General features: G+C 38.7%; 1 protein-coding gene across 1 annotated transcript; it reads left to right on the top strand.

The window, feature by feature from the left end:
* The first annotated feature begins 1,354 nt into the window (after positions 1 to 1,354).
* Positions 1,355 to 26,788, top strand: acadvl (acyl-CoA dehydrogenase very long chain). The gene is made up of 21 exons (XM_062994264.1): positions 1,355 to 1,559; positions 1,668 to 1,808; positions 2,164 to 2,233; positions 6,146 to 6,223; positions 6,332 to 6,404; positions 6,573 to 6,637; positions 6,806 to 6,940; positions 7,127 to 7,271; positions 8,297 to 8,426; positions 8,707 to 8,832; positions 10,520 to 10,718; positions 15,474 to 15,578; positions 16,429 to 16,515; positions 16,702 to 16,764; positions 20,196 to 20,297; positions 21,249 to 21,346; positions 21,470 to 21,542; positions 22,921 to 22,993; positions 23,658 to 23,730; positions 23,842 to 23,917; positions 25,333 to 26,788. The coding sequence occupies exons 2-21, from the start codon at positions 1,735 to 1,737 to the stop codon at positions 25,468 to 25,470; spliced, it is 1,983 nt and encodes a 660-aa protein (XP_062850334.1). The 5' UTR covers positions 1,355 to 1,559; positions 1,668 to 1,734; the 3' UTR covers positions 25,471 to 26,788.

Below are 26,788 nucleotides of genomic sequence, written 5' to 3'. Positions count from 1 at the left end.
AATAACACCATACATATGGTCTAGAACACGTGTCAAACTCAAGGCCCGCGGCCAAATCCGGCCCGCCATGTCATTTTATGTGGCCCACGACAGCTTAAAAGACATATGATTGTTTTAAAATACACAAACTGCATCTCTAACAATGCATGCCAATTTTGTGACCCACAAAGTGACCGCATTCCGCCACTAGATGGCAGTGTTTCCACATCAGCGTTTAACTGAGGCGATTTTCCAACAAGTGATGTTGAGAAATATTTACAAATTATTCCAAAATGTCCAAGAAGAGAAAATTTAAGCAGAAGGAAGGTAATTTAATGAAAGATGGGACAGTGAATACAAGTTTGTACTTCAAGAAGAGAAACCGGTATGTCTCGTGTTAAGAAGCCGTGTCTGTGGTAAAGGAGTACAATATAAATGTAGATACTGTATACATTATAAATATACAGTATACATTTGGCATTTTGACACCAAACTGAATTTATCCTCTAAGAAAAACAACAAATTGTCCAAGACTTAAAAGGCAGATGGCAATCACAGCAGGATACGTTACAATCTGCCTTTTGAGGGCCACCATAATGCAGATGTGGCCCTCGGTGAAAATGAGTTTGACACCCCTGGTCTAGAACAAGGTTTTTCTACACCCTTGGGTGGGTTGCGATCCAAAACAATTGGGTCGCAGAGAAAAATAACAATAATTAAATAAACAAATTTTAATAGGCACATAAACACAAAATGAACTTGTACACAAAAACCCCTAATGGAGGCTTTACGTTACATCTTGTAAGGGCGGCACGTGGCTAAGTGGGCAGCACTGTCGCCTCACAGCAAGAAGGCCGTGGGTTCGATCCCCAGGTGGGGTGGTCCGGGTCCTTTCTGTGTGGAGTTTGCATGTTCTCCCCGTGTCTGCGTGGGTTTCCTCCAGAAGCTTCGGTTTCCTCCCACAGTCCAAAGACATGCAAGTGAGGTGAATTGGAGATACAAAATTGTCCAAGACTGTGTTTGATATAACCTTGTGAACTGATGAATCTTGTGTAATGAGTGACTACCGTTCCTGTCATAAATGTGGCCAAGGTGTGGAACACGACGTTAAAATCCTAATCAAAACAAAACAACACAGTAGGACCAGATTGCCATCATTTTTATTAATTAAGTATATTTCATTTTGTGTTTCGTTGTGTTTGACGCCTTGTTTGTGTTGCCTGGGTCGCTGGGAAATCAACTCGTGATTCCCAACGCCTGGATTTGGAAGTCAACTCAGAATCACTGTAAATGAACTGTATACTGTATATGAAGAATCGACTCTTTCCAATATAGAGTATTGGAGAATCGACTCTATTTGAAATTGACTCCCATTCCTTATCGCTGAAACCAAACAGACTTCCGGGGCACCAACTTTAGCAGTGAGGGACTGTTGTTGGAAGGGAAGGACACGTTTGTTGTGTCACACGGAGTGAGATTATATTATAAGACAGACAGCAGCAGGAACACAATCGATTACAGCAGTAAGGTTGCTCAGTCACCATCTCCACTCAAGTGCATCAAGGACGAACGCACAACAGGCAGGAGTTTTTTTACAAGCTCTATATTGCATTTGTATTGTATTTATCACTGTACACTTTATTTAATTTTTTTTTAATGAATTTTCTCCTGATTGTCACTGTCTGCAGGGAAAAGAAATACAATCTGAAAAGCTACTGCGTTACTGACGAGGCTAACTAGCTAAAGCTAATCATCATGTTGGTGCGAAAAGTCACTCAGAATACCGCATTGTGCAACGCTGTGTTGAGGATTCCTCAGTCATTACCAGGGTAAATTACACTTTTCATATCGTTTTGCATAATGGTAGTGTATTATTATTTTTACTGAGCGCAACAACACTCGCAATTTCATATAGCTAACGTTACTTAGCTAGCAAGACGGACTGCGTTTTAAACGTTTGCGTACTACCCTACTAAATAGTATTTAAAGTAAGGTTAACTACACATTCTGTCAATACTGTTTAGGCATACTATGTGAAACTGTAGTACGCAGTTTAGGATGTTACTTTGCGGTTATTTGTGAACCGTACTTTTTATCCATGCACTTTATATGTTGTGTAAATGTGGTATTGATAAACTCTATACATTATTAAGAGATAGTAAAGTCACTCTGGTTGTTTCTCAGGGTACAACGTCAAACAGGATCTGCTCTGAGTGTACATGGTGTTCGTCCTTATGTCAGCCACACTGCAGAGGTAAGATCAATGTCAAGACTTCAAGTTTACTTGACTTGTTTTTAAATGCATTTACCTTCTATTCACGTTATAGTAGCTGCATTTGTGTCCAGTTGTGTTAAAACAGCAAAGCAATCAATTTCAGTCTAGGGAGCTCTTGGGTCTTTCCCCTCTTGTCAATTTGTTTTCAGTTTATGTCATTCAGTTATACAGGGGTTGGACAAAATAACTGAAACACCTGTCATTTTAGTGTGGGAGGTTTCATGGCTAAATTGGACCAGTCTGGTGGCCAATCTTCATTAATTGCACATTGCACCAGTAAGAGCAGAGTGTGAAGGTTCAATTAGCAGGGTAAGAGCACAGTTTTGCTCAAAATATTGCAATGCACACAACATTATGGGTGACATACCAGAGTTCAAAAGAGGACAAATTGTTGGTGCACGTCTTGCTGGCGCATCTGTGACCAAGACAGCAAGTCTTTGTGATGTATCAAGAGCCACGGTATCCAGGGTAATGTCAGCATAGCACCAAGAAGGACAAACCACATCCAACAGGATTAACTGTGGACGCAAGAGGAAGCTGTCTGAAAGGGATGTTCGGGTGCTAACCCGGATTGTATCCAAAAAACATAAAACCACGGCTGCCCAAATCACGGCAGAATTAAATGTGCACCTCAACTCTCCTGTTTCCACCAGAACTGTCCGTCGGGAGCTCCACAGGGTCGATATACACGGCCGGGCTGCTATAGCCAAACCTTTGGTCACTCGTGCCAATGCCAAACGTCGGTTTCGATGGTGCAAGGAGCGCAAATCTTGGGCTGTGGACAATGTGAAACATGTATTGTTCTCTGATGAGTCCACCTTTACTGTTTTCCCCACATCCGGGAGAGTTACGGTGTGGAGAAGCCCCAAAGAAGCGTACCACCCAGACTGTTGCATGCCCAGAGTGAAGCATGGGGGTGGATCAGTGATGGTTTGGGCTGCCATATCATGGCATTCCCTTGGCCCAATACTTGTGCTAGATGGGCGCGTCACTGCCAAGGACTACCGAACCATTCTGGAGGACCATGTGCATCCAATGGCGGTGCCGTGTATCAGGATGACAATGCACCAATACACACAGCAAGACTGGTGAAAGATTGGTTTGATGAACATGAAAGTGAAGTTGAACATCTCCCATGGCCTGCACAGTCACCAGATCTAAATATTATTGAGCCACTTTGGGGTGTTTTGGAGAAGCGAGTCAGGAAACGTTTTCCTCCACCAGCATCACGTAGTGACCTGGCCACTATCCTGCAAGAAGAATGGCTTAAAATCCCTCTGACCACTGTGCAGGACTTGTATATGTCATTTCCAAGACGAATTGACGCTGTATTGGCCGCAAAAGGAGGCCCTACACCATACTAATAAATTATTGTGGTCTAAAACCAGGTGTTTCAGTTATTTTGTCCAACCCCTGTAGATGTTTAGCAGAGGCATCATTGTCAATGTGAACAGTAACTTACTTTTTAAATGTAATCCTAAAATGTGTTACGATATACTGTGTCCAATATGATCCGCATTAAACACCAAAACACATACAAACAATCTATAAAAACATTAAAATGCACTGATTTTGAAATATTGGGAGAGGAATTGGTGCTTTTTCCAGAGTGTATTTATACTTTATTTATACATCATTCCTCTGACAAAAATAAAGCTGTTAGTGAAAATAAATACGTTATAATAATATCTAATTATCATGTTTGCTGGTGCATTCTACGTGATGGCCACATAGAGATTGCATATGAGCTTTAATATTGGTAATGCTACTTAAAATGTGACAGGTGAGTGAAAATCTTAGGTGCATAGTCCCTCACAGTTGCTATACACATTAACTTACATAAACTAGCACAATTTGTTCAATATATACATGTATTGATTGAAGACTATTTATGTACAGATGTATTTAAATAATCTTGATAGCAAGGAATGTAATATTATGCACACATGGAACAGAAATGCACTTGGAAGTTACTCTAGTGTTTAGAAGAAAACATAAGGCTGCATTTGTCAGGCAATGGCATGGTGGCAAAGGCCACTTGGAGGCCCAGTAAATCTGGGACAAAGTTCAGATCAGTTTCCATGATCACAAACAGCATGGCTTTAAGTCACGCCCCAAACACACTTACGTCAGTGTTATGGAACAGATAGATAAGCGAGATGAAACAGATTAGTGCTTTAAATACATGGAAATGTTTTACTGTGTCATATTACAAAGATCATATGTTTGGGTGAGTGAGTGAGTGAGTGAGTGAGTGAGTGAGTGAGTGAGTGAGTGAGTGAGTGAGTGAGTGAGAGAGAAAACGAACGAACAAACGAACGAACGACCTTATGTCCTTGCTTGTGCTCTCTGGTTCATTGAGCAGCCCATGAGTGTCACATTGACTGTCGGGCTGTTTGTAGAATGTGCCCGGTGTATGAAGTCCTGGAACTTTAAAACTTGCATACCTTTGCCTTGAGAACAGGGAGTCTGGATATGAACCAAAATAGTGTGGAGGGGTGTCTAAAATTAAGTGTGATTGCTCCTTGACACTGTGCACCCAGCACTTGACAGACAGAGGAAATTGAGGGCATTTAAACAATTGGCTTGCAAGTCAATTTAAATTCAAATATCACCTCCATAACTTGTTCTTATGACAGTGGTCTATTATGCTAGCCCAACACAACTGAGACCTGGATTAGAGTCTAAGTGGTGCTGTGTAGGCATGATTAACTTGGTCTAAGGCAGGGGTGAGCAATTAAATTTTCCAAGGGGCCACATGAGAAACTGGGACTGTTGTGGAGGGCCCGGAACAACAGGGTGAACTTAATTCTGCTCAACATTAGTATCTCTTTATAAAAAGCAGTAAATTGTACAGTGCTGATAAGCTGTTACTGTTTAGAGTAGATGTTACAATCAGATGATGAAAATGAAAAGCAGGCAGAGTAAAAACATCAACATTCTTTTAATATTTAAATGAATTTAAACATTTTCAAAAACATGTGTGAACAAAATGTGTAGATTTTAAATAATCTTTAAACAAAGTGCTATTGTTGTTTTTTTAATTACCTTATTTGCTGTTTTCAGTCATTTGTTCTTGTTGGATATTCTTTTTGGAAATCACAAAGCTGTTTTTGACAGCTCCAGTCCTGGATGTGTAAAACTTAATATAAAGTCTTTGTTGCTTTTGCAGTTTAGTTAGCAAAGCTTCAGATGTGATGCTCTGCATTGCTTAAGTTTTTGTTTTTCTCTGTGTTTAGTACTATAATGATGATTTTAAACCCTAGATTTACATTTTGATCCTTGAGCAGCTTTACATCTGACTTCAGTAAATAAATCCTTAGAAGTTTATGTTTTGTTAAAAACTCGACCGTCTTTATCAGTCACACTCAGTTCTGTTAGCCAAAACATTATGGTGAAGCTGGATACACTCACACACGTAAATTAAAACTTATGTAAATGTAAAGAAATAGCACTCCCATCAAAATAAAAACAGTCCTGTTGTATTGCATGTATGATGTATATTTATTTACATCTGATTTTTAATTGCCAATGACCTCATGTGGGCCAGATGTCCACACAATACAATGCCCAGGTCTGGTCTAAGGGGTGGTTTGGCCTTGTGATGGATTGGTGCCCTATTCAAGGTGTTACTGCCTAGCACTCAGTGTTTCACCCTGACCTGTCTTGACCCTGACTAGGATAAAGCGTTTGCTGAAAATGAAATGAAGAAAAAAAAAATAAAGCATCTATAACTTTTATTTTAGGATTAGCACCAGCAGATATGGTCATAAAGAAACTGTACAGATTTAGCGGTTGATAAATAAACCGTTTGATTAGATCATACATTGGTTATTTCCCTTTTTTTATCACACCATTGTTTTCTTCTTTTCTGTCTGTCCCAATGCATAGGCGGTATTGGAGAAGACTGTTACCGGGAGTAATGTTGCCACCAAGGCTGACAAGTTGGACAAAAAGGCTGCCAGTGTGGTGTGTGTTTATTGTTTTTATCAATATTTATACTCGGTATAAGTAAATAGTGCAGATATAACGTTGCTGGCTTTGCTGACTAAACATTTCATCCTCTGTCTTATTCAGGAGTCCAAGTCTTTTGCTGTAAACATGTTTAAAGGGCAGATCAGTACCTCACAGGTGTTCCCCTTTCCCTCAGGTAAACCATCTTGTCGTTTTGAAGAGATGTTATTGCTCTCTTCCAGTTACATTTCCTAATAGTTTAGTAATGTTATATATGTGTATAATACAATGTTTTTATTAGACTCTGAGTAGCTAACTCTGACAATGACTGTGCTAATGATGTTTCTTTGCTAAATATTTTTAGTTTTAAATGAGGAGCAGTCTGAGTTTCTCAGAGAGCTGGTGGGGCCTTGTTCCAAATTCTTTGAAGTAAGTGTTATTTACCAGTATTTGAAATCAAGTCAAGTCTATTTTATTTGTATAGCTCTCTTTGTAATGGACAGTGTCTCAAAGCAACTTTACAGACTCCAGTGATTTGATAGATGAGTTTGATTCGTTCTTGCATTTATTAGTTCTATTTGTTTATGTCATATGTAGGAAGTCAATGACCCTGCTAAGAACGATTCACTGGAGAAGGTGGAAGACCAAACCCTTGAGGGGCTAAAGGAGATGGGTGCTTTTGGCCTTCAAGTGCCTGCTGACCTGGGTGGCGTAGGGCTCAACAACACACAGGTAGTTGGAAGTTGGATCACTAATTCATATGATTAGTTGCTTTATTTTTTGATGTTTACTGTTCAGATTAGCTAAGACAAAACATAAGCTATCAGGAGAGCTTTAAAATTCATTTGATAGCAAAAATATACATCATGTACATTTTGCACATAAAGTTGACTTAAAGTCTTGTTTCTGTGATGTCAGTATGCCAGGCTGGTGGAGATTGTGGGCATGCATGACCTGGGTGTCGGCATCACTCTCGGTGCCCACCAGTCCATTGGATTTAAGGGCATTCTTCTGTATGGCAACAAGCAGCAGAGAGAAAAGTACCTGCCCAAGCTGGCCTCAGGTGAGAGATCATACAGTGCAAGTGTTTGATAAAATGAGACATTGATAGTAATTGCTTGTGGTTTTACACTAACTGTATGTGTGTTCGGTTTGTGTACACGGGCCTCTTGCACAATATATGTTGTATGTCCCATTTCTGAACATCACTTATGTTTGCTTTTGGCTACCTTGTTCACACCTGCCTCAGATGTTTATAGATTCAGTTGTTCGATTGTTTAATTTTATTTTGGGAGTAACAGTTCACGAAGTGTTAAAAGATTTACCAACATTATATTAAAAATTAAATAACAAACAATAAAAAGACAAAACACAACTCGAATAACATTATATATATAACGTACATATGTATACACGTTATACATGTTAATAAAGTCAAGGAAAGCCTTACCAAATTAGTGAATTTTGCCTCAGTATAATAACGTGAACGTACGTATAAGCTAATGAAATAACATTGGTTAATCTGGGGAACCTTTAGGCTATTCACCCTTGTAATTGAAGACGTAACTTTGATTTTTGGCAACTCCGCCAGTACTGTGTATAAAAAATAGCCATGATTAAAGTTAATCTTTTACCAGTGGTGCAACACTGAGTGACCTGATAGTCTTGGAATAAAGTTGAACAATCGAACAACTAAAACACTTTCCAAAACAAATGCTATAATGTAAAGGGATAATGCCATGGGGTTGTTTTTTTCAGGGGTTGACTTAGGCCCCTTAATTCCATTGAAGGGGAATCCTAATGCTTTGGCCTACCAAGACATTTTGGACAATTGTAAGCTTCCAACTCTGTGGGAACAGTTTGAGGAAAGCCCTTATCTGTTGCAGCATGACTGTACCCCAGTGGTCATTTTATGCATTAAATTAATTATAAATTGTTGCTGTAGGTGTGAAGGAAAGGATATATGAAGAATAACAGCTATTTCCAACTTAGAAGCAAAAAAAAAAAAAAAAAAAAAAAAGACTAGCAGCATCACTGTGTCAAGCAGCCTAAAGATCAACTTTATCTACCTGCCCTGTTTTCCTCCAGGTGAAACAATAGCAGCATTCTGTCTCACTGAGCCGTCTAGTGGCTCAGATGCTGCTTCCATCAGGTCCCAAGCGGTGCCCTCTGCCTGTGGAAAGTACTTCACACTTAACGGAAGCAAGATTTGGATCAGGTGGGTATCTTTTTTCCTAACGTACACACACACACACACACACACACACACACACACACACACACACACACACACACACACACACACACACACAAACATACTTTCTCAAACCACCACAGTACCACCAGAGGGCGTATCTGCTTTTGATTTGGCTGCAGATTTCACCCTTCAGCTGAAACCGTCCAAATTTGTATTTGTTCTTATTGAATATATTTTGTGTTTTTGTGTGTCTGGGGTTTTGAAATATGTGTGTAATAGCCTGTATTATGGTCCCTTACAGTAACGGAGGACTGGCTGAGATCTTCACAGTGTTTGCTAAGACTCCAATGAAAGATGAGAAAACTGGAGAAATGAAGGACAAGATTACAGCCTTCGTCGTTGAAAGGAGCTTTGGGGGAGTCACTCAGTGAGTTATAACCTTAACTTAACTTGACTAATGACTGTCATTTAATCTATTGAGGCCACAAGACTTAGGTTTAGCCAGTCAAAATCACAGGATGCTAAGTATATGGCTAATCGTTACGTTTTTAATATCACAGTCACTCTCGTTCACATTAGAGTTGATGTAAAACCGACAGCCTATTGGTGTTGCTGATAACCGTTAAATAATATGATGTACATCACACATTTATATTGTTATTCATTTTTAATCCATTTTACAAATCTCATTTTCAGAGATTGAAATATTTTGTGAAATGAAAATGCAAAATGCAAGAATCTGTGATTTGTTAGTTCAACTGACCAATGTGCAAAATATTTCTAATGTTTTCACTGACTTGTATAAACATATTTAAAATTTGGGACAGAGGCACATTTAACACAGTGTTACATCACTTTTCTTATTAGTTACACTTTTTAATGGGGTGACACAGTGGCTTGGTGGGGTAGCACTGTCACCTCACAGCAAGAAGGTCATGGGTTCGATCCCCAGGTGGGATGGTCCGGGTTCTTTCTGTGTGGAGTTTGCATGTTCTCCCCGTGTCTGTGTGGGTTTCCTCCCACAGTCCAAAGATGTGCAAGTGAGGTGAATTGGAGATACAAAATTGTCCAGGACTGTGTTCGATATAACTAATGAACCTTGTGTGATGAGTAACTACCGTTCCTGTCATGAATGTATCCAAAGAGTGTAAAACATGCTGTTAAAATCCTAATAAACAAACAAACAAGCACTTTTTAATGGTTTTAGAACTGAGGGCACTAACCATTGCAGTTTTAGAAGTAGAATTTTGATTGATTCTCTTCTTCATGATGTGGCATAGTTTCAATAGGGACAGATCGGAAACTAACTGAAACTAGGACTCATCTGACTACAGCACATGTTTTTACTGTTTGTTGGTCTGTCTGAGAACCTCTGGCTCAGAGAAATGAGTGGCATTTATACAGTTTCTGTGGTGGACTGAGTTACAGTGGTTTTCTGAAGTACTTTAAACACATGTGCCTATATTTATCACATTAGCATACTGGTTTCTCATGTACTGCCTCCAAGGACTTAAGGGTCACGCACATTAGGCATGGTTTCAGGTCTTGCTCTACACGGACAAAGGTTTCTCTGTATACCCTGAATGTTGCATGGTATTATAGATGCAATGCAGGATGCTTTTATCTGCATGATGCATCTTAGATGGCAGTGCATGAGAAACCATTACGCTACTATGATAAATATAGCCACATGCACTAAAGGTACTTCAGAAAACCATCAAGGACCTAAGCTATTTGAAGTCCTGCATTGAAATGCTCTTTTTGAACTTATAGACAATTTCTTCATGACAGTTGGCACAAAGTGGTGAGTCACGACTTGCAAATACTGAGCCTTTGGTGTTTCCTTTTTTTTTATACCCATCTTCATTTCCTCATCTGCTACCAGTTGACCTGCTTAGTGTGAAATGTTCAAAATAACAAACAGGTCACATGTTGTTTTATGTCATTTTTCAAAACATCTGAACATTTCTCAAAAAAGGGTTTGTTTCTCCAAGCACCCAACCTGTTTTATTCCCTGTTTATTCTATTATCATAGCATTTTAATGGTTTGAATTTCCTTATTACTTCCACTGCTTAATTACATTAATTATATTGTGCTCACATCTCTTATTTAGTGGCCCTCCAGAAAAGAAGATGGGCATCAAGGCCTCAAACACAGCAGAGGTATATTTTGAGAACGTTCGTGTTCCGGCTGAATGCGTCCTCGGCGAGGTTGGAGAGGGTTTTAAGGTGGCTATGAACATCCTTAACAACGGTCGCTTTGGCATGGCGGCGGCGCTCTCAGGAACCATGAAAGGTGTCATTGCTAAAGCGGTAAGTGTTTCTGTATGTGCATGTGTGCTTTGCACTGTGTTGTTAGGTTTCATCTGTGTGATTGTGTGTGATATCCAGTCTTGATTAGGATCGCGTCTTTTTTATTCAGTTGATGGTGATGATCTATGATGATCAACCTCTTGCTGTTGCATAAAATAGTCTGCTCATATCGGTCCTGTTTTAGTGTGAAAAAACAAGTTTGTTTTGTTTGGTTAACACTTGAGCTTCTCTGTACTAGAGCTCAACAGTGTGATTACAAAAGCAAGATTCATTTCCATCTTATAGAGTGCAAGAGTGCTCTTACACAATAGTAAGGGCTCTTGTATAAGCTACAAGCCAGTTAGATTTTATCATAAGCTACTAATAAAATGCAGGGAACATGATTTTTAGACCGTACTTGCATTACATTGAGTGCACAGGCTTGGATCTTTTTTCTTTACTTATTTTGCTTTAATGTTTATCCAAATTTTGTAAATAATTAATGCTAAGGTTATTTAATCTGTAGTAATACTGTTTGTGAGAATGCAAATTCTTGCAGCTCTGCAAGTGGAATTTTTGCTCTTTTTTGTGTGATTAAAGTCTTCAGCCGTTTCAACAGTCTGTGGCCACTAATATCCGATTCTTCTCTTAATAATGCACCATACATTTTTAATAGGAGAAAGATCTGGACTACGGGCAGGAAAATCAAGCACATGCACTTTGTGTATGGCAGTTGTAGTCTTATGGTTAAGGTACTGGACTAGTAATCAAAAGGTCGACGATTCAAGCCCCACCTCTGCCAGGTTGTCACTGTTGGGCCCTTGGGCAATGCCCTTAACCCTCAATGGCTTAGACAATATGCTGGCACAGTTCTGTAAGTCGCTTTGGATAAAAACGTCTGCTAAATGCCGAAAATATAAATGAAGCCACGTTGTTATAGGAAAATATATTGTAAAAACGTGTCTTATTGCCCAGCCATGCTATGAGGTCCTAATTTATCTTGGAAACTTGGATTTGGATTTATTTGAAAATAAAATTGGGGAAAATTGTGTGCACGTGCTGACATGCACGTATTTACTTAATATATACAGAGTGTAAATCAAGCACAAGTGTTGAAAAAGTAATAATACCGTAACGATGTGTCCTCTGTTCTGACTTTTGTGTGCATGTATTTGCTCTATGTGCAAAAAAACAAACAATATGGGGAAGCGATTTTCGTACTGGACGTTGTACGTGGTCATGTTAGTTTATACTGGATGATCGCCAGACGCCCGAGACTTATTTATATATTTATCTTGTATTATAGTATTTTTTGTTCTCGGTCAATAAACATCCAAAAGTTAATAGAATTGCACAAACTAACTCTGCAGTAAACAAGGAGCAACAACAATCACATATATTTTAATGTCACACAAGCTCAGTGCAAAACACCACAAGCACAGCCGGAGACTATCATTTCTGATATCTTCCCTACACACTTGCTCCCTATGCCCTAGCATAGTACACTTAACATTCTTAAAGGGCCAGACAATATATTTGTAATTTATATTACACGACAGGTGAGACGTTAGAAAACAACATTCTTTTTTCTTAGAATAGCTCAATATTGGTTTTTAAAACGAAAAACGACCCTTTTTCTTGTTTTTCAACTTCAAAATCCTAATAAACAAACAAACAAATGTTTTCAAAAAGTGACACTCTTAACACCATGTTTTTATAATATATGTCTTTTTGACCTAAAAGTGCTTTCATTTTTTCTCTAAACATTTGGTATGCTTGTTTTTTGGCCTTTAGTCCTATGCCACATCCTCCCCCTCGATACCAGTGTTACCTTCACTTCCTCTGTTCAGCAGTCCCATGTGGGGGAATTTCCCCTGCCCGCATTACACTTTAAACTATTTACATTGCAATGGGTGACACCATTCTGTGTTTTTTGTATCCTTAATTAAACTCCAAATTCATTCTGTAGGCATTTACAGAATTTCAAACAGCATGATGCATTCAGCAAGTCTCTAAGATTTGTTTAATGTGCACACAGGCATGCCCCATTTCTAATTTCTTTCTCTTAAGATACAAACCTCATTTCTGGAAACGTTGGGACATTTAGTAAAATGCAATAAAAGCACGAGTCTGACAAACATTTATTTAACTGACAAAGGTACAAAGAAAGAATTTCCATTGCTTTTGCTGACTAACTTAATCACATTATATGCAAATATTGACTGTAATGCCTGCAATTTACTGAAAGTTGGGACAGGGGCAAAGTAATATATATAGTAATAATTTTTTTTCTTAGAATACTGAACTTGCACAACTGTAAAACATTCCACAATAAACAGGTGAATTGGGAACAAGTGAGAGAATCATGATTAAGAGTAAAATGAGGAACCACCGAAGGCTCAGTATTTTCAAGGAAAGATGGGATTGTAGGATTATTGAGAGACGCATGCTTCCATCAAGGTAACACCTTTCCCCTGAAAGTCCATGGTTATTTCAGCAACACACTATCGGGCCTCATTCTGCATGTGTGTTTGACTGACTTGTCTGCAGTCCAGATCTGTCTACTACTAAAAAAGTATGATGCATTATAAATAGGAGAATCAGACATCTGTGACCACGGACTGTTGAGTTGACTGTTGGGTGTTTATATCAAGCAAGAATGAGCAAAAATGTCACTTGCAAAACAGCGACAGGTAGCATCCTTAGAGGTGGAGGAAACCAGAGTATTTATAGAAAACCCACACTGACATGAGAAACTCCTCAGTGACTGAAAAGGTAAATAGAATGAATACAAGGCCCACGGCATCCAATTTATCCCAGTTGTGCCACCGTTCTCTCCGATCTTCTCCATGTCTACACTACTTGTCATACTCTCAGATCTTCTTCTGCCTTCCAATTATCTACTCCTTTGGTCCTTCTGTCTACTATGGGGGCTAGAGCTTTTAGCTACTCTGCTCCATATCTCTGGAACTCTCTCCCTCATGACATTCACACCATTGATTGATCTTTCCACAGCTTCAAAACACGCCTTAAAACGGAATTCTTTAAACTTGCCTCCACTTAATCTGTGTAATTATGTACTGATGTTTAAACTATTAAGTATTGTAAGGTGTCCTTGAATGTTTTGTACTATTACTATTTATTTAGCTTTAATATTTATTTATTGGGATTTTAACGTCATGTTTTACACACTTTGGTTACATCCATGACAGAAACGGTACACAGATACACAAGTTACACAAGATTCTTCAGTTCACAAGTTTAATGTCACAGTCATGGACAATTTTGTGAATCTCCAATTCACCTCTCTTGCATGTCTTTGGACTGTGGAGGAAACCGGAGCTCCCGGAGGAAACCCACACAGACACGGAGAGAACAGTGCTACCCACTGAGCCACCGTGCCGCCCTTTCTTGCTTTAATAATGATTGCTTGTTTTGTTGAAACTCAAAACTGCTTTAAAGTCTGTCTGTAGAAATCTATGTAGCTTTATTATGTTTGAAAGTAGGATGGCATGGCAGTGCAGCTTTAGGGCCCTGTCCTTTCAATAAGTCGCATGGGTGATTGAGACTGTAAGAGGATGGAGAGGAAATCTGCGTCGTCTTTGTGTTAGGCAGCCAAACCCTCAGAGGCTCCAGTTAGATTAGTACTCGTACACAAGGATGTCAGGGATAAGGGTGGGGAGATTTATGCTTGGGATTGTATCATTGCTTCTCCGGTCAAGAAATACATGATGTCTTAGGTTTTTTGGGGATCGAAAGTAGTAAGTGGCACTACAGTAGATTTGGTCCACCAAAACACCGAATGCATTCTAAAACCAAACTCAACTTTTTAAATCACTGCATACACCTAATGCAAGTAATAATGCTCAGACTGAAGCTAAATAGTATTTAGCAAGGTGTTCTATTGACTCAGCTTTGAGATGTAAGAGTGAATGCTGAGCGTGCTAAATGTGCATGTTAAGTGTGGTTGTGGTTCCGATCAAGCGCATTAGCAGGATGCTGAAAGCTAACGTTCTGTGTTAAACCACACTGACAAAGAGTGAAATAAAACGAAGAAAAAGCTTGTGAGAGCATAGATGTGGAATTTTTGGTGCTTATTTACCATAAGCATACAGATTCAGATACTATACCCACAAATTCCATAGAAAATAGAAAACAGCTTGCAACTTGTAAACCAGTTCTCAGGCTAGAAATTCTGGTCTTTCCTGCCTTTTGCATCTCAAGCAGATATCTTCACCATTTTTGCTAGATTTTGGCAGGTACATACAGACTATAGAATGTATATTATAGTAATAATAACTAAAGAGGATTTAATTTAAAAGATTGCCTGGATTTGAGTGACCCTCTTTGTTGGTGTCTGAAGATTTTGGTCTTTAATTAGTGTAGTGTGCCACCGCTGTACCACCTCTTCCCTCTTCAAAGCGAGCCACAGCCTACCACATACCCCCTACTACACGCGTGCAGTCACTCATCACTTTTTTATGTTCATTTTTGTATTTTTACTATTGTAAAGTGTCCTTAAACTTGGAAAAGGGATTATGTACAGTATTATTATTGTTTTATTTTGTTCTATCTATCTATCTATCTATCTATCTATCTATCTATCTATCTATCTATCTATCTATCTATCTATCTATCTATCTATCTATTATTTTCAGCTGCCGCGGACACCCTAACCAGCCAGTCAATTGTTTTTTACGATTGATTCACTTATACAAAAACAAACAACAAACTTCCTAAGTTGTCAGATTATCTTGACCTTTCTCTGTCTCACAGGTGGACCATGCTGCTAACAGGACCCAGTTTGGCAACAAGATCCACAACTATGGAGCAATACAGGAGAAGATGGCAAGGATGGCCATGTTGCAGTATGTCACTGAGGTCAGTCTGACATTTTTTTTTTTTAGTTCTGCCAGCAAAGCTATGTGTTTACATGTTCTTGCTCTGTTTCCTGTCTCAGCTAATCATTACCCACATACACTGGCTAACACACAAAAGCTTTGGCCAGGTCAAATCCAGATTTTAAATAAACCACATGCTATCTGAACCAAATTTTGCAGACAAGGAGCACATTTTAACATCCAATCTTAAAAAATGCCCCATTTTCCCCACAATCTAGTTTATTAAAAAACACATTAAACAAAGGCTTAAACCTGATGCGGAAGCTGTGGTGAGTCTTTAAAATGATCTGGTTACGCCAGAAAACCTTGCAGTGCATCTTCATTTAAAGCAGTTGTGCAAAACTGAGTGGAATAACAGAGTTCATAGTGTTTTTGTACACTAGTAAATAAATTATTATAAGCGTTATTGCTGCTAAGGGTGGTGCAACCAGTTATTATTACGGGGATAACAGACAGGATAACAAATATAATTTGATTATATTTTAAATTTTAAAATGTGTTTTTACATTCCTGTTTGTAAGATCATGTTTGTATTAATCTGAAACCATGTGTATGCAATACCAGGCAGAAAAAAAGAAAATTAAAAAAAAGGTTTTCTTATGTGTAAAAGAAGCAAAAGTTTCTTCACTTTCTAGTGGTTGCATATGAAGAAACTTTTGCTTCTTTTACACATAAGAAAACCTTTTATTTTATTTTATTTGTTTCTGCCTGGTATTGCATACACATGGTTGAGTAAATAGAGTAAATAGAACAAAAAATACATGATGTTTTGAAGAACAAGCTGTAGTCCTTTTAGCATTTTCCTAAAAATTTTTTTCTCCTGCACACAGTCTATGGCCTACATGGTCAGTGGGAATATGGACAGCGGAGCAACAGACTTCCAAATCGAAGCGGCGATCAGTAAAATCTTTGCCTCTGTAAGTGTAAAATCAAACAGTGTGTAATTACATATGACATACATTTCATAAAATTGAACTATATATTTATTACAGCCATTATTTAAGAGGCAATCATGTATTTCCCTATACATTTGTATAATAAGCACACAATTAAGATATATTATGGTAAATGGTTTATGAAAGTAGAATTTCTTGCTTTCTCAGGAAGCAGCATGGACTGTGACAGACGAGTGCGTTCAGATCATGGGCGGAATGGGCTTTATGAAGGTTAGTTTGATTATCAGTTGCATTGAGTGTGCCACTTCTGCACCCTCGATGGTGTCTGCTATTAATGAAATAATTTACTATGAAAAATAATTTGCTTTTTTGTTGTGTATAATTGCAAAATAATATACAGCAGATTCAGAAAGTATTCAGACCCCTTGACTGTTGTGCACCTAATTGTGTGGTAGATTTGAATTTGAATGTATAAAAATCTCCATATCCAATCTGCACTTAATCACCCCTAATGACAAAGTGAAAACAAGTTACAAATTATGCTCAGGTGCGTCCTTTTTCATTTTATTTAATGTTCATGTTTTTTACCATGGAGGAATTACTGGACATACCTTGGACAGGGCTTCAACCCACACATTGGCCTCAGCCATCCCTCCTCCTAATTAGACATAGTCAATTACGTCTGTATGTAGGTTCCCGACCGACCAAAAGCACCTTTGGGGATTTGCAAAGGGGAGTCTGGGAGCTGTAGTAGGCTAGTGCAGTTTCCTGTTTTCTTTTATTATTACTGAGATTCTTGAGAGTCTGGCACTTATTTACCTGTTGTAATTCGAACAGATTTGACTTAGTCTGGAAATGCACAAACTTGGTTCTATAAGGGCCCACAATTCATACTTCATTGAGAGGGGGGGAAGTCTTTGAGTTTTTCCAAATCCACAGTGGACTCAATTATTGTAAAAATTAAGAAGCTTGGCCAAACATTGAGCCTGACTAAGGTTCACCTTCCAGCCAAGTTTGGCATCCGGGAAAGAAGGGTCAGGGAGTTAAGCAAGAACCAAATGGTCACACTAAAAAACATCTAAAAGTCATGTGCAGGGATGAGAGAACCTGTTGGATAGACAACCTTCTCTGCAGCACTCCAATCAAGACTTTATGTTAGAGCAGCCACTTTTGAGTAAAAACCATTTCACTGGATGCTTGGAGATGAGATGAAAATAACACTCTGGACAGAACAGAACACACTATGTCTGGTGAAAAACAGGCACAGCATATCACCTGGCTAATGCCATTCCTACAGTTCACTGTGGTGGCAACATCATGCTATGAGTGGCTTTAGAGTAAGTTTTTAAATGTTATTAAGATAGCAGTTTACGTATGCTCGCCATCCAATCTGACAGAGTTTAGGAGTATCTGCCATGAAGAATGGAATAAACTGCCTAAATAAAGGTGTGCAATGCAAGCAGATTTAAAGCTGTAATTGCTGCCAAAGAGGCTTCTACAAAGTATTAAATGAAGAGTGTATTTCTAAATAAGATATTTTAATTAATTCTCTGGAAACTTTTTATCCTTATGGGTAAATAAGGGTAGCTTGATAAGTAAAAATAGCACAGACTTTCATTCAAAATCAACTCCGCGAAACAAACTACAGTATATAAAAAGTAATAAGGCCTTAATACCCTCCGAATCTATTGTATATGCCCCCCTGATGGGTGCTCTTTATTATTATAGGGTCAGTATAGGGTAAATAGAGTAAATATGTTACGTGATGTACTGTTTATTACAGTGGTACGTGGTTTGGTATGCCAGATGCCAAGTGATGGTGATTCAGATTTTTTTAGGTTGCTCTGTAGGAACGTTTTGCCACCTTTTACTAAACAGATTAGAAGATCACTGTGCAAAACAGGACTGGAGAGACTAAATTCCACTTGTGTCTACAAATGTGAGCACATAGTGTAGTGCACATGTGGTGTTTTTAAAGGGAATGTCATAATAGAAGGTCTCAGCCAAGTTTAGAGCTACACCTGAGTGAAACCACCTTGCAAGAAAATATTTGTTTTAGGTAGCAGGATTTTCCTCCTATAAATCCAAATACAGTGAGCAAACAAGTGATCAACCGGCAGCTATTCCATTACGACCTTGTGTTCATTTGCCTGCATTGGCACATTAGAGGTTTACATCCTGCATAAAATTGGGCAAATGTCTTCTGCTCAGCCCCTCATCCATTAATAACTTTTTTTTACACTTCTAGTGCCACACTTCAAAAAAGTGCCTCAAATATTCTGACACATTTCAAAACAAGATGTTACTAAATGTCTGACATATAAATAGATTGTGTGTGTTCATGAATTAGTCAGCCGAGTGAAACGCTGAAATCTTGGGGACTGGAAAACCGTGTAGGTGTCGGATAATACAACCCCTCAAATAAGCGTGGGGAGGGTAGTCGGGTGCAAACCACCAAACTCGCTAAGCTTGTGAAATCTATAGTTAGCAATATGTAGGTCATGCTGTGCATAGAATTAGTAGTTGTCCCAGTTGTTTTTGTGTAAAGGTTTGTGAGAGAGAACAGTCAGAGAGATCAGAAGGCTGATTTGTAGTTTGCAAAATCTAGAAGTGTGCAAAGTAAAGGCAGAAGTGAGCACTTAGTCTGAATGAGTCAGCATTTCTAAAATTGTTTCTTCCTCTTGATTTTTTCTTTTCTTTTTGGACACTGGCTATAAATGCTCTTATACACACTTACTTTAACACTGCTTACTTAAATTTTTTCCCCTTTTGCACTTAATTCAGTTCAGTAGCCAGTTGAAAACTTATCTAGTTGCTGCTGCCACCCTCGCGCACACCTTTTACCTGTCAGAGGCTGGTCGCACAGAGCGCAGTATGGCCTGTGGAGATCCAAGCACTACCATCCGCGATCAGTCACCCCCATGCAGGTGCCTCGATTGGTCAGAAGAGGCTGTACTTGCACCAGTGATGAGGAATTTTGTTTTAGCCATCACCCCTCCCCTACACACACAGCCAATCTATGTGTCTGTATAATTGCCTGGCCGGCAACTACTCGAGAGTTTGAGATCTTAGCACTGGTGAGCTAGCATGTTTTACTGCTGTGCCACCCGAGTGCCCAAGTGGTACACTAGCATGATAGAATGTTGCACCACCTGAGCGTCCAAAAGTTCCACTTTCGACAGTCCAAAGAGCCTTAAACCTGAAAGCTATGTGCTCAGTAAAGTGTTTCTTGGCAAATGTAAGTCTCATTTCGAAAGGTAGGGCAGTGGTAGCTTGGTGGTTAAGCTTTTGGGTTAGTAATCAGAAGGTTGGCGGTTCAAGCCTCACTGCTGCCAAGTTGCCACTGTTGGGAAAATATGTGGGAATGGGAATGATCGCACTTTTCTACATTTACATTTGCAGCATTTACACTGTTGGGCTGAATAAAATGAATAAAAGTTTTGGCTAAATGCCATAAATGTAGAAAGTTCCAATCATTCCCAATATGTAATTTTAAATGTATTAAAGAAAGATATTTAAATAGAGTAGTTTGAATAGTAAATAATATAAATAACCACCTCCATTGCTCTAGATAGGTAGATGTGTATGCTCAGCTATTAGGGTTTTATTAAACCTTGATGTAAAAAAGTGTGTTTAATGCATAGATTTTATTTAAACAAGGTTAAAAATGAGCATTTGGTAATAGTGTTGCTTTGATGCAGGATGCTGGTGTTGAGAGGGTCCTGAGAGACTTGCGAATCTTCCGCATCTTTGAGGGCACCAACGATATCTTGCGACTTTTCGTGGCACTCAACGGCTTCCAGGTAATTAGGGAACAGGTGGCGCAGACAGTGAGTAACCACAACACATTTTACAGGAAATACACAGCATGTGCTCAAAGACATCTGCAGTTCTTGACGGTTGCCAGCGTTCAGACGCAGCAGTTGTTATGTAAAATGTTCATCCTGTTAGATATGCTTTAATAATTCTGTATAACATGAAGGCAGTAATGTCCAGACAGTGAGAGCGTTTCCATGCACACTGTATCAGATTACAAGAAATCAGATTATACATCGATAAGGCATAACATTATGACCACCTTCCTAATATTGTGTTGGTCCACCTTTTGCTGTCAAAACAGCCCTGCAACTGTGATGCACTGTGTACTCTGACACCTTTCTATCAGAACCAGCATTAACTTCTTCAGCAATTTGTGCTACAGTAGCTTGTCTGTTAGATCGTACCACACTGGCCAGCCTTCGCCCTCCACGTGCATCAATGAGCCTTGGCCGCCCATGACCCTGTCGCCGGTTTACCACTGTTCCTTCCCTGGACCACTTTTGATAGATACTGACCACTGCAGACCGGGAACACCCCACAAGAGCTGCAGACACAGTGGACCATTTGTCCACATATTTTATTTGGCACCTGGATGCCCTTCTTGACGCAACCCTCCTATTTATCATGGCTTTGGACTGGCACTAAGGGTGCACTGATATGTGCCCCCCAATGGCTAGGTTCACATAACACCATGTTTCTTCAGTGTTTGGTAGCCCAGCCTGGGATTCAAACACCTGGAACCATTGTGGCTCTTACATTATCCACACAAGCTCACTAGTACGCTGTCTACATGACCATTTTAATAACTAAATAATCAGAATCTGAAATTAATCAGGTTATTAATGAGCATGTAATCACAGGATAGGAATAGCCAAACTTGCATATTGTTTTTGCTTTGTAAAATCTAATTCAGATAATTGTCTCCTGGTTTGTAGAATGCTGGCAATCAGCTTAAGAATCTACAGAAAGCTCTGAAGAGTCCGTTCAGTAATGCTGGTGTGCTGGCTACAGAGATCACCAAACGTGCTAAGAGGTACGACCTGTCCTTAGTCTGTTCTGTAAAATCTGCTGTTTACATTGTGTTGAGGGAAAATCCAATTTAGGATGAGAATAGAAAATGCCACTGAGACATTTTTTTTTTTTTTTTTTTGTACAGGAGGGCTGGTATGGGATCAGGTATCACCCTGCAGGGAAGTATCCACCCAGAACTGGCTGAGAGTGGACAGCTGGTGAGAGAATCCTAAAACGTCACTTCTTACATTGATAAAGGAAATGAATAGTTCTGACTACTTGTCTTAGGCGCTTGGTTGGTGCAGCGGTCTGTTTAGCTAGCCCACTACTGCTCAGATGCAATCTGGTCGGCCGGGCATCTACACAATTGTGATGTCGGGAGGGCCTGGCGAGCTACTCTGACCAGGATAAAGTGGTTGATTCAAATGAAATGACTGCTTGTCTTCCATTCCCACCTATCACCTAATGATCACATCAGTCTTGGTCACACCATAAATGTGCCGTTTGTTTATGCTTGCTGTGATTTTAGCTGAGCAATGACTTCCAGTTTAACAGTAGCTTACTTTAAGTATACGTACAAGTTCATTTTTATATAAAGCAGTTCTTAAAAAGCTGACAATGATAGAACGATCTCTCAAAGTTTGGAATATTAGAAATTTAGTGGCCAATGCCAATTTGTCTCAGCTGGTTGCTCACAAGCTCATATAAGCTGACTCTTATGAACAGGAAAACACACAGAAGTCAAAGACAGTTACACATCTAATTTTTGTTTGAACAGGAAACGTGTTGCACTTATTAGGAAATGATTTGAAGGGAAATTGGATTAAAACTTTACATTATTATCTATTGTTTAAATAGAAATGCCCCTCATTTGGTGGTTAACAAAGCAAAGCAGTTGACTGTTGGTTGGTTGATGACATGAATGCCACCATGTTTTCTAAAGTCTAGCTGTTAGGAACTACACATGTAGGTGTATAGTCTTAATTATACACCTAAGGTCAACCTTTTTTTACATTCCAGTGTACATTTTTGCCATTAAATTTTAGTGAATGTTCAATTTGATGGACACTGACTTGCAAATCTGGGCAGTTAAACTGGAAATTAGAACAGAATTGTGTGACATTGGACTCAAACGGTGGAAGCTTATAATCTTGAACTGTATTTGCCACAAAATGACATATATAAATTGGTTTGTTTAAATATACAAAGTACTTTAAGAAAATCTATGATGTTAGCTATCTTGTTTAAACCATTTTAAATACTTTTAATGACTGACTTATGTAGACTTTGGGTTTTTTCCATGATCACCTAGTAAATTTGGGATTTTCCATTTTGTCTAATCAATCCACAGCAACTCTAAACAGAATAAAACGGTGGTAAAACAGACAATAAGTGAATGGATGTAGTGTATCTAAGCACAGTGATAAGATCAGACGAAATCCTGTATTTACAATTCAACCACATGCATGTTAAAAAAAAATACAGCCAGAAATGCAGCTAGTCATGCAGAATGCTTACAGTTGTTAATTAGTTAATAGTTACTGGATATATATATAAAAAGTTTTTGTGCTTTCCCTTTCCTCCATTATTACCTAGACTGTTAAAGCTATTGAAGAGTTTGGGCAGGTTATTGAAGAACAGCTTTTGAAGCATGGCAAGAGGATCATTGGTAAGTAAATTATTTTTCCTAAATCGACTGTGTCTAGCTGATTGTAAATGACTCAGAAAAAGCAGAATTTCATTGTGCAGTGCAACCTGACATCAGTTTAAGAACTGGACAAGGGGATTACAGTTTTACCTTCTGTTCTATTATTAAAAAAGACGCTTGGGGCGACCGGGTGTTTCAGCTCTTTAATGCATTAGCACACCAGACCTGAATCTGCCACCGCCGACCTGAATTTGTTCCTGCTCTTTTGAGTCATTGTTTCCATCATTCCAACATCTTTATACCAAAATCAGTAAGTGTAAAAGTCTGGCCCAGTAAGATTGTAGTAACAGAGGTTTTGAGGAATAAAGTGATACTTTTGGTTAATGTTGTGTGCTATAGTCTTTTTTGAAAAGAAATAAAAAATGCACAACAGTGTGAGTGTTTTTCCTGTAAATTTGTCGGAAACAACAAATGCTTATCTTTTAGCATCATCGGGCTGTTATTTTATCTGCTGAATGTAGTTCACACCATGCTTGTGCAAAAGCAGATTTGCAGCAGTTTTGTGGTAATGTGGATTAGTGCTTTCCTTTTTCGACTGCTTCTGTTTTGAATCAGTCATCTCACGTGATGGTTTTTAATATACAAGTTAAAAATTCCTTAAGCTGAGGAAGTCTGTGTTTTACAGATGAGCAGTTTGTGCTGAAGAGAGTTGCAGATTGTGCCATTGATCTGTATGCAATGGTTGTTGTGCTGTCCAGGTAATCTCTATTATCACACATCTCTGTCTCACGTGCACACCTGTGATCATTTTTGAACCACACAAACGCAGTTGTGTGAAAGTTTAATGCTGATGTGTGCTTCTTCCCCAGAGCCTCCAGGTCTCTGAGTCAGGGTCACTCATCTGCTCAGCACGAGAAGATGCTGTGTGAAACCTGGTGCACTGAGGTTCGTTTCTACTCATTTCTCTCCTTGTTTTATTTCTGTCTCTCTCATCTCCACATCATCTTCACTGTCCCAGTGTTTTCCTCTTGTGGTTTTCTTCAACATTATCCCCCCCCCCCCCACTTCTCACCCAACCAACCCTAGTAGGTTTACTAGTGCCTAAATGAATTGAATACCAAAGAAACGTCTTTTGCAATGGTATGTGTTTTGTATCTAGAACTGTTATGATCATGACCATACATGTGAAAGTAATACAGGATAGAATGTACAATGCTCAGGGGTCAAACCCTGAACTCTCAATTGTCTAATCATTAGTTAGTTTAACTATTGAGCAACCATTGCCCTCAAGTAACGTTAACAAAATGTGGATCATTAATTTTGTGCTTTTTTGGTTATGGTTCAGTTAATGTAAAAGAAAAATGCCATATATGGGCTACAAAACACTCACCAGTGGTGGTCTTTAACCTATTTGGCATATTAGCCAAAGCAGACAGAGTCTGGTTTAGATAATTAAAAAAAGTTTTAAAAGGTCTGAAAAATAGACATATGGGCCCAAGTGCCTTACGTTTGACACTCGTGCCCGACTTGGTTCACTATATAGTTAATATAATGAATTTCTGGATTTACTCTACTGGCTTTTTTTAAGCTGAACTAATAGTGACTCCAGCTTTATTGGTTTTATGCTGGTGCATGTAATTTACAGCTGAAGGGTAACAACATTATAGACCAGCAAGTGATCATTAAAAAAGGGGCTGGATTAAATGTCACTTACTATCAGGGGGCCGCACGGTGGCAAAGTGGGTAGCTCTGTCGCCTCACAGCAAAAGTCCTTTCTGTGTGGAGTTTGCATGTTCTCCCCGTGTCTGTGTGGGTTTACTCTGGGTGCTCTGGTTTCCTCCCACAGTCCAAAGACATGCAGAATTGGAGACACTAAATTGTCCATGACTGTGTTTGATATAACCTTGTGAACTGATTAACCTTGTGTGTAATGAGTAACTACCGTTTCTATCATGAATGTAATCAAAGTGTAAAACATGACGTTAAAATCCTAATAAACAAACAAACACTTACTCTCAGTGAGTTACTATCAGTGAGTAATGCTTTGCTTGGTTTATTTACGTCAGGCTTTACATAGTCATATGCAGACCACAGTGCTGACATTACAATATGAGGAAAAAAAAAACATTTAGAAATTGGCATGTAAGAAATTTTTATAATATAAAAGTCAAATTGTCCTTGTCTGCACAGTCAGGTCATCTCATTTAAGCTTTTCTGTATTTTATTGCTTTTTTGTACATTTAACAATGCTGTTTGAGTCATCAACCTCTATTTATAAAAAGTGTTTGTATTAATGGCAGAGTTCATTACCCTACATAATGTTTTTGCCAATTTCACCTTTTTCCATTTCTGTATTTCAGGCTTATGGAAGAATCATGCAGGATGTCAAGTTCCTGAGGTCAGGCACATCCAAGCAGGTTTTCAAAAACCTGCGTGCCATTTCCTCAGCTGTGGTAGAGAACGGTGGGGTAGTATCTCCTCACCCCCTGGCTTTGTAAAACTCCACACAGTCAAACCAATAATCTAAAGTTCTCCATCATAACCATCGCTAACCATCCATACATTTTAGGATTTGCCACATTGCTTGCCACTGACAAGCGCGGGGCTGCTAGGTGCTTGTATTTCCACCAAATGGTTTGATTCTGGTACGTTGGTCTGTACAGTTATTCTTAAAAGAGATTCATGTTGTCTTGGTAAATAATTGCATTTAAAATTCTGTTGGGGTAAAAGTTTGAGAGTGTAAAATAAGCATTTTGGGGGTCTAAAGATCAAGATTTGTAAAAGTAATCTGATGTTAATTAACAATCATTTTAATAATAAATCTTGACATGATGGAATAGAAAGTAAGACCTTAAACACAAGCTTAGACCCACATTCATCCTTTTTACAGTGCTATATTAGAGAGCTTTTAACAATCCATCACTATTCTATTATTTATATACTGTCACGTGGTTTTATAGAGACAAAACAGCTGAGGGCTGTCATGCTGGATTAAACCAAGTATTGCTTCCTTATTTACTGAGACCTATTCTTGTTTGAATAGTGGGGTGGTAAACCCTGAAGACTGGTTTCAATAAATAAACAAAAATGGTTGAGTATCTGTCAGAAAAGATCAGTTATTCTCGGTTGTTAGATGAGGTATAAATGTGTAAAAGTGCACATTTGAATTGGGTAATGGTTCAGCACAGTATCAGAGTGCTGCTACTCTGCCCAATGACATGCAGAGGCAGGCATGCCTTCACAAAGGGGATTTTTAATCATGATTTTGTAGAACTCAGGGTTTTCTTTTCCCAGAATTGTGCATTTTTGTTTTGTTTTTCTTATTCACCAACACTGCACAAATAAGTGAAATCAGTATAGATTTTACCTTTTCTGGACCGATAAAAAAGGATTTATTATTTACATACACAGACATATACATATTCTATAAACAGTTATATGCAAATGTTTAAACATCTTTGGTCACATTTGGATAATTTATGCACATCCTTTACAAGAAGCAAACAAATTCAACAGATACCTAAAGATTGTGGCCAACCTGCAAATGAAATTGCACAGCACATTTTCTTCGGGTTTTTCCTCCCCCAGCATGTTAATTTGAGCTAATCTGTTGTCTGTAGAGGATGTTAACTAACATGCACTTAAAAAAAAATTAACAAAACATTTACACTGTACATTTGGCCAGTATGTACCTAAAATGAATAAGTGATTTGTACAGTAATTGGTTGTATTTGCTTGAATAAAAACGTAGGACGTGTTTTTACTGTATACCAGTGTCTTAAAGTTGTAAGATGAAATAAATAACACAACACAGAA

The sequence above is a fragment of the Trichomycterus rosablanca genome, chromosome 4, assembly GCF_030014385.1.
Source record: "Trichomycterus rosablanca isolate fTriRos1 chromosome 4, fTriRos1.hap1, whole genome shotgun sequence".
In the NCBI taxonomy this organism is placed as follows: Eukaryota; Metazoa; Chordata; class Actinopteri; order Siluriformes; family Trichomycteridae; genus Trichomycterus; species Trichomycterus rosablanca.
Note: the sequence above shows the minus strand (reverse complement) of the source record. Positions and strands in the feature narration are given on the sequence as shown.